The sequence below is a fragment of the Alligator sinensis genome, unplaced genomic scaffold (genome assembly GCF_000455745.1).
Source record: "Alligator sinensis unplaced genomic scaffold, ASM45574v1 scaffold673_1, whole genome shotgun sequence".
Lineage (NCBI taxonomy): Eukaryota > Metazoa > Chordata > Crocodylia > Alligatoridae > Alligator > Alligator sinensis.
The window spans coordinates 613514-622528 of record NW_005842829.1 but is presented as its reverse complement, the minus strand read 5'-3'; the positions used below and the strand labels follow the sequence as shown (position 1 = coordinate 622528).

General features: G+C 49.2%; 1 protein-coding gene across 1 annotated transcript in view; it reads right to left on the bottom strand.

Moving 5' to 3' along the window:
• The window catches only part of LOC102373761 (unconventional myosin-X-like), a 178577-nt gene that overhangs the window by 40227 nt on the left and 129335 nt on the right, over nt 1-9015 (bottom strand). Inside the window, exons 29-31 of the mRNA XM_025191530.1 lie at nt 6965-7060; nt 3965-4058; nt 3358-3413 (exon numbers count right to left, since the gene is read on the bottom strand). Coding sequence (XP_025047315.1) covers nt 3358-3413; nt 3965-4058; nt 6965-7060 — 246 coding nt within the window. The remainder of the gene's footprint in view (nt 1-3357; nt 3414-3964; nt 4059-6964; nt 7061-9015) is intronic.

The following is a 9015-nucleotide window of genomic DNA, read 5'->3' as shown; positions in this document are numbered from 1 at the left end:
AGGAAGAAACTATCATTTTATTGAAGCCGTTGGAGGTGTGATAATCACAGATGTGGAAATCTGTCCTTATCTGTATAGTTTAGGCAACCTAAGAGAGCCCTGCAGAGTTCAGGACTAAAAACAGAAGGGGAAAAGTCTCTGTAGCCCAGGCGAATCAGAGTAAGGACGGAGTATTAAGAAGCCAACTGAAATAACAGATAAAACTTTCCACCTCAATAGCTAGGAAATTTTTTTTTTAAGATACATAAATTCCACAGTTGTAATCTGGAAAGGCCCTGAAGCTTACAGGAAGAACATGTAAAACTTGAGTTATGTAACAGCTAATACTGTTAGTAGGCTAAGACTGTTAGTTTTGTAGTTGATAATTAATGGTTTTAATCTCATGAAGTAAAATGCTCCGCAATCTGCATTCTTATTGGTTTTGTAGCAAAAAGTATAGAATAAAGAGTTACATTGTGACACAGAAGCAGAGTCTATTCCATGCTGCTTGCTTTCACTAGGTGGCAATACAAGTAGAAATGTGTTCACTATGCAGGCAGACTGCCTTCACTATGCAGGGCAGTCTTGTCTCCTCTCTTACGATATGGTAAATGCTGTAGCCTAGTGTTTGTAGGGCTTGGGACTTTTCCTATACAAAAAGTCAGTCTTCTAATGAAGTTTCTCATAAGTTTAAGGATTTATTTAACTAGGTTCTTGCAAGACCAGCACCCCACTAGGAAGAGCTTGATAAGCAACTGGTAGCCTACAAACTATGGCTTGAAAATAACTGAGATATAATAGATCAGATCCTGCTGTTTAATTTCTCCAGTCCTGTCACTGTTCGCATCATTTAATCATCAGTTTACAGTGTCTGATTGAGGATGCTATGCCTCTACCACCACAATATATTTCATATTTTACAAAATGGTTCATAAATCCAAAACCAAGCAGATTTTGAGCCAAGAAGCTAGAGATACAGGATAAGTGGGTTATAAAGGACATTAAGAGGGTCCTGAGCTTTTCTTTTACAAAACTGTTTTTGCCCAGTCTACAAAACTAAGATCCTGAATCAAAGTGATTTTGAGTTGCCTATCCATGGCACCTTTGCTGGTTATTTTTGTACAGTGGCAGGTTGTGTAAAGTCATAATTTAGCTTGTGAAAACTGATGCATACAGAAAGGAAACAAATGTTTTGGTCTGGGAACAGACTCATAAATCCATTTTTCCCTTTTCACAGGATTTTAAAGGCAGAAGTGTCCATTAAACCATCTAGCCTTACCTCCCACAGAGCATAGGCTACAAAAATTCACCCAGTCTTTTTCCATCAGCCCAATAACTCGTGTTTAACTAGAGCAGATCTACAACTGCCTCCAAACTTAATTTTAGGACATAAAGAGCTGGGGAGTGCGGCACTTCCCTCAGTAACTCACTTCAATGGGTGATCAATTTCACCATAAAAAATATGTAGCTTGTTTTTAGCTTAAATGGCTTTAGTTTCCAACCAGTGGGTCTAGTTTTACCTTCCTCCACCGACTTAGAGAGCCCTTCAGTGACTGGTGTTTGTTCACCATAATCAAGGCACCTTCCTGTAAGCTTTTGAAAAAAACAAATAAGTTGGGCTCCTTAACTCTCACTGCAAGGCATTTTCTCCAGCCCATAAGCCATTTTTCTAGCCTATCTCCTGCACATGCTCTAATTTGTCACCACTTTCTTACAACAGGGACACCACAACCAAGGTCAGTGCCCCACAGACCAGTGAAAACACCTCCCCACACCTGCTTCCTGCTACCCTATCTATATACCCAAGGATCTTGTTAGCCATTGGGCCACAGCGTTGCCCTGGGGACTTAGGGTGAGCTGCTTCTGTTCAGGTCTTTTCCGACTGTTGAAACTATGAAATCACAGTCACTGCTTTCCAGGTTACAGTCCCCTGATCTGGAGGTCAGGCCTCCTTTCCTTGCCCCTATCCATGCACCTCTGAACCTGTCTAACCCACCCAGGTCCCTCTGCAGGGCTGCCCTGTCCTCCTCATTTACATTTTGCCAATCTTTGCAGCTTCCATACATTTTAATTAGCCGTTACTTTATATCCATGTCCAGGTCCCTCATCAACATTCTGTGTAGCACCAGGCCTAATACCCATTCTTGTGACACACCCTTCCATCCCCAAAACACCTCCCTTTGAAGAATTTTCCTTATTCACACCTGCTTTTTGATAACTCTCAGTTACTCAGGGCTCAATCTGCTTAAGGTGAGAGGGACGAAGAATGAAGGGGGCTTGACTGACAACCTGTGGTGACTCTGAACTTGGTAATAATCTCCCTTAGTTGCTCATTAATTGGGGACCCTTCTAAAAGGCCCCTCAGAGCCCTAAGCAGATGCTCAGCTTTTTAGAGGAACATCAGAAAGTCTGTGGCTGTTGGAGCACATGCGTGGCTGCATGGCTGGGGTCCCTCCTCAGGAGGCGGCAGGAACCAGTGCCCTAACAAATGCAACAAGACAGATACATACAGGGCAAGGAACTGGGACGAGATGATAGGGGAGAGAGAACATAACTTTTTCTCTTAGTTGGCAGGACATCAATCATCCATCTGTAGAAACACCACTGCCAACAAGAAGAGGCAGAGGATCGATATTTGAGATCTGTCCTTATGTGCACGAGGCAGTGCAGAGTTGCAGAAGCAGCTTCCCCACTGTATGTGGTGCATACAAGCATGGAATACAGTCGGTAGAGGTCAACAGATAACAGACGACTGTACTCCACCAGGAGAAGTCAGGATTAGACTCAGACTGGCAGCTGACGTGAGAGAAACTCCAACTATAAGAGCAGCAGCAATGTTCTGACAGGCTGACTGGTCCCTAACCCGTGCAGATCCCCAGGCATGAATACAGCATCTTCATCACTTAGGACAGCACTTCCCAAACTCAGGGCTGAGAGTCTAATGGAAATTCTACTGCGAAAGTGGGGAATGAGTCACAAGTCTGGATGCAGAACTGCCAGTGCAAAGGCTTAGGAGCCTTCACCTTGATGCTGGCTGTCCTTCCCAAAAACACACACTGAGCAAGTGGGAAAGCAGACCCTGCTCAGAAAAGTGCTTTGGCCCAAGATGTGCAGGCCAGACTTGATGATCAGACAGGTCTCTTAAGATCTATAATAAGGAACAGCACAGCAAGGAAGGGGCAAGGAGAAGACAACCTCACAGCCCCACACTCCAATGACTAGGAAAAGCTTTCAGGAGTTTCAGCCCATAGTTGAAAGGTTTATTAATTAGGGCTCTGGCACTAACAATGTGCTCAGCCAGGTGCAGAAACCACAATAAAGTCCAGACGTGCCCTGAGGAGCTTCCAATCCATGTTGCTGGAATGCTGCGGCACTTACCTGTCAGGATTGTCTGAGGCACAGACAGAGTCGATAAGCCCAACATCCAGGGTTCCCTTCATGGGGAGAGAGACAGTTATCAGCCACATACATGTTAAAGCAGAAGTTTCCCTTCCTAATAAAAATCAAGACCAAAACTCTGCCTGGGAGCTGCAATGTTCAGACAGCATCATGGACCGGTGCTAAAACATGCAGCTCCCCATCCCCGTCTCAAAAGAAATGTAAAAACATGTTGTCAATCTCTTTATCCAATGCCCCTCCCCTCACCTGCACCTGAGGTTTACTGTCATCTAAACGAGCTGAACTTCACACATTTCACCTTCATGGAATGGCCTCCCCAAACCCAGCAGGCCAGCCACCATTCTGTCAGCTCTGCTACACCCATGCTGCCCAGGATTCCTCCTCTGCGGAAGATTCACATCTGTCACCCTCTCAAATTCACCCCTTTAACATGTCAGCTGCTTGGCCCAGGAAAGCAGCACGGCTTGCCCATGCTCCCCAGGAACCAAAGTGCTCAGAGCATTGCATTGTATCTGCACAAGAGCAACAGGCCTCTGGTGGCCCTAAACAGCCAGCCTGCCAGGAGTGCTGTCTGTGAGCAACTTACCACAGCATTCTTAGGGTTGGCCTGTTCGTCTTGCATCTCCCTCAGCTGCTGCACTGTAGCACTGTGCACACGGCTCAGGACGTTAACCCAGCCACTGGCAATCAGAACAGAACCACAATTAAGGTTTGTGCACTGAAACTAGATCCCAGAACAGGGGTGGGCCATTATCTTGGTTGGAGGGCCGCTTAATGAGATTTAGTGAGCTGTCCAGGGCTGCATGGGTAGCCCCGCCCCTTGACAGGCGCCCAGGGCTGTCAGGGGCGGGGCTAGGCGAATCGGGGTGACTGCCCCAGGCCCTGCAGAACCAGGCAGAGTGGCCGTGGCGACTTCGTGCCACCACTGCCAGCTCTGCATCCGGTCACTAGGTACCCCCCCCTCCTGCTGGCGCCACCACGGATGGCAGCTTCTTCACATCCAGGGTGCGCGAATGTGGGGTGGGGGCGAGGCCCAGCGCAAGCTGATTTTCCCCAGGCCCCGCACCTTGCTCGGGTCAGCTCAGCAGGTGCCCCATCCCCTGGTCACCATCTTGGGAGCAGAAGTCCTGCCCCAACCCCTGACCTCTGCCTGCAGAAGTACTCCTTTTTCGGGGGGGAGAGGGGTGCCATATTGGAACCAGATAATAAACAAATCATATGCAAAAAATCAAGCATCTGCTATAATGTATTTTAGTTTTATTTCAACAAATATTTTTGTCCTGATGTACATGTCATGCATATAGAAGTGATTAAATCATAGCTCAGAATAAAGTCTCTCTCTCATATATTGTGTGTGGGGTGTGGTTGGAGGGAGGGTGGGTGTGGGGTGGGGTTTGTGGGACAGTGTGGGGGGAGGGTGAGGATGTCAGGGGATATGCCCCCCCTCTCCCACAGTGCACGGCCTCCACCACCAGTGGCAACAGCAGCAGCAAGCAACAGGCCCTCAGTGCGCTCATGGCCCATGCAGGCAGAGCCACTGGCAGCGTGTGGCTCTAGCCACTTGTGGGAGCTGCATGTGGTGGCAAGGAGTGGTGCCAGGCCAACCCAATTCCATCACGTGGGGCTCCCCATGTCTCACGTGAAGCTCCTGGGACCTGGCAAGAGCTGCACACCACAGGGGGTGAGCCCCACACAGTGGAGCCAGCAGCCTGACCACACTCCCCAGCAGAGTCCTGGGAGCTACACATGGCAGCAGGAAACAGGGAGTGCAGCTGAGCCTGCCTGGCTCCATTGCACAGGGCTCCCTGTGATTTTCTGATGGAGTCCCGGGACCTGCATGTGGCGGCAGGGAGCAGCAAAGGCCGTGGGCTCCGCCCTATGGGACTTCTCCCCCAGCCCAACTGCAGCTTCTTCCTGTCCTCCAGTATTTCCCTACCTGCTGCCTGGAGCGCTGCAGCAGAGACATGAGGAGGAGCTGGGAAAGCCAAGCAATTCCCGGGCAGCAGCAGCAGCAGACCTGCCCAGAAACTGCGTGCTGGCCAAGGCTCTCCCCCATGTGTGCTGCCCTCACGGGGGGTAGGTGGGGCTCAGGCCCCAAGTGAGCACAGCAGAGGCAGGGCAGCCATGGGCCAGGCGGGATACAGTTAATTGGTGGGTGCCCGCCCATGGGCCGGATGAAATCACCTGGCAAGCTGGATCTTGATTTTGCACACACCTGCCCTAGAAGAACACAGGAAGTGGAAACCTTCCCTCTGCATAACCAGGGTCTGGATCACAGCCTCCTACTATTTCTAAAAGCCTAAACTTTTATAGCTGTCCTTTTATCCCTGAAACTGCTACACATGCTCCCAGGGGCCCATCCCCTTCATCTTGCTGGCAGCTACTTTTACAAGATCCAACTACCCAATTCCAGTTCAAGGAACTTGAAGTGGGTGTAGGTTGAATGCAGAGCACATGCTATGTACTGTATTTTCAGCCATGGCAAGACAAGAGTGCCTGGTATTCATTCCACTAAGAGTCCTGAGCTGCCTCAACTCGCTGACGCCTTGAACCAGCTCTTCACTCTGATCTTCTTACAAGCCCTATAACCAGACAGTTTGCAAGCAGTCAGTTTTATGAGTTAACAGAAAGGGAATGCCATAAAATTCCTTGTCTGGAAAGGGCTCCCTGTTCATACAAAAGGCTTGAGACTGACTCTCCGCTGCAGAGCCAGCAGACCGCTTATCTCTTACTGCATGTCAGATAAGCAGCCTCTGGTTTTCAGAGGCTTCACTGAACAGACGTTGTAATGCTTCTACCATTTCCCCTTTGCTATTACAAATGTAAACGTTGCCTCTTCCTCAGAAAGTATGCTGCACTGGTGAGGACAAGGACTGACATTTCATGCTTGTTATGACATTCCTGCAATGCTGCTTTAGACAATTTACAACTCTTGCTGCCTGACTGAAATGATAGAAGAGAAGGATGTGAGTCATTCATTAGGTTTGCACTTGGGAGGGTTTATCAGATGACACTGCAATCCCGGATAAGCTGTGTCCTGGATAAAGCCCAACCCCTCCTTGAGCTGCCTCAATCATTTACAGATACCATGAATGGCTGTATTGTTCAGTTTGGATTTTACTTAATAAATAAAATCAACCATTAGATATTCCAGTTTACACGGAAGTGCTCCACGAAGAGCCATTCCTAGTAAAGTTATGCTTGACTAGGTCAAACAAGAAAATGAAGGATTTGGTGTGCTCACAATACTGAGATCACCACTGAGTTCCACCAGTGGTAAAACCGGGACTGGGGCCAGGACAGGAGGGAGAGAGTCCCATGCAGGAGGGAGACAGTCCCCATGACTGAATGAACAGACTGAGCTCCCATCTTATTTCTGGGGTCAGGAGGCCACACCAATGTTTATCAGTGGAGCAGAGTGGAGCAAGGCTCAGGAGTCCAGCAGCATGGTCATCTTCCTGATCATCTTCCTAGGGCTCCTGATCATCTTCCCAGGGCATAACTGGGATTTGCTGCAGAAGCATTGTGTGAGAGAAGGGAGAATCTTGTGCTGAACAAATGTGGGTAACAAAATTCCCACACATACCTGGCATCTTCCGGTGACTCTGCCACAACGTGGTAAATTCTGTCCTCTGTCACAATGTCCAAGGCATTTTCCTTCTCATGAATGTCCACAATCTCCCTGAAACACAGAGAACCATGAGATTGAATAAACCAAAAACCTCCCACAGCCACCCCATTTTTTCATACTCCACCAGTCTCTGTGCAAAAATTCAGTGCTTGGTACCAGGCAGGTCAAAACCTGTCTGGAAACATGGGAATTCTCTAGTCAAGAATGAGGATTTTTGAATTTCCTTTAAAAAAAAGACTGTAGAGCCAAACTAGTACAAAATCAGAAAACAAGATGCTAGATAAATATGCTATAACTGACCAGCAAACAGACCCAGGGGAGCAGAAGATAGAAGTAAAGGGGGAAGTGGGCAGCTGGGGTACTCATACCAGCAATCACTGGCCATTCTGTGCATCTCGGTACTGTAGGTGATGGCATACAGTGTTTTTGCCTAAGTCAATTCATGGGTTTCACTAGTAAGAGCCAAGGCACCTGGCTACAGCAGATAAAAGCCTGCTTAAAGGTAAGGGGGAGCCCTGCATGGTACCTACCTGCAATCATACTCCACTAGGAACCCTCAACCTGTCTGGAGGAGGCCAGGTACAAACAGGATTGGGGCCAGGACAGGGTACAAGGGAAATGTGCTAAATTAACATCCCCTGAGCAGCCACCATATGCGGTGACTGTGGGGCCCCAGCTGAGGTTTGAAGTTAATCCCTGGACCCAACAAAGAAAGGGAACGTCAGCAAAGAGCAATCCATGTTCCCCATGGATGCAGTACAGTTTAACAGGGTTTTCCTTCTCTTACGCATCTGATTCTTTCAGTCCTTTCAGCCTAGCACATCTAGACTACTGCACAGCAGCACTGACAGTGACCTGGAGAGAGACAACTGGAATCACAGAATCATAGAGCAGCTGGGCTAGCAGGGCCCTCCAGAGGTCACATCTAGATCAGGACCCTGCTTAAGGCAGGATCATCCCCATCCAAACCATCCCAAACACGTTCTTGTCTGACCTGTTTTTCACACTACACAACAGCCATGTGCACAACAATAAGGCCCATTGCCCAAAGACACCAAGAGCCCCCAAACCTGCCCAGGTAAAGCCAAGGAAACAACGGCCAACAGTGTCCTGCCACTGCAAGGCATGTTCAAATATGCTCAAGAGATCCAGGAAGAAGGCCATGCCCCCACTACCTAGGAAGACAACCCCCACTCCCCTACAGTCCATACCTATCTGACATGGGGATTGTGGTGGGCCAGTAGGGGGCGCTCCTGCGTTGAGCCGCCCACCTCCCTGCGCCCGACCACCTTCCAGGCTCCGAGTGCCTCCCTGGGGTGCCTCCCGTCCGGCCGACCCCTTCCCTGGAGCACACCCGCTAGCCTGGGGTTCCCGCTGCCACCATCCAAGGCTCTGGACTCGCTTCTGGCTCTGCGCACCTTGGAAAACACAGGCCTGATCGTCCGCTGGGTCCTAGACCCAATACAGGCACTTGGGGCACTTCCCAAGTCAGGGGCTGATTAGGGAAGCCTCCCTTAGTCCGCAGACCTAAGGGGCCTCCTCGGCATAATTTAGACCCACCCCTCAATAAGTCTCCCACACCGGTCACAAGGAGCACTTTATTGATGACAGGGAGTAGGGCGGAAACAGGGTAAAAGGTAGAGCAATATCAGAGGAATATCAGTGGAATCCCATAGAGCAAACCAGGGTGGCTGAGGTAGCCGTTTAAACATGCATCTGAATTACTGTAAGCTAAATATCTAATCGGATCTCGAGTAGCTTACTCACTCGCATCATCCAGAGGTGGTTGGAGTTTCCTCTGGATGCAGGTCACTCTTGGAGCATGCGGTGATGAGGAGACAGCCAGTTTCAGATTCAGCTGGGTGACCGCGTGGCTAATGGCTGCCTTCTTCCTGGACCGGGCCTTTTTATCACCTCACTGACCTCAGCAGCCCGGTCCAATCAAAGCTGCCCATACTGGCTACAAGCCGACCAATCTACCAAGCATCCCTGGCTACCTGGGCCCG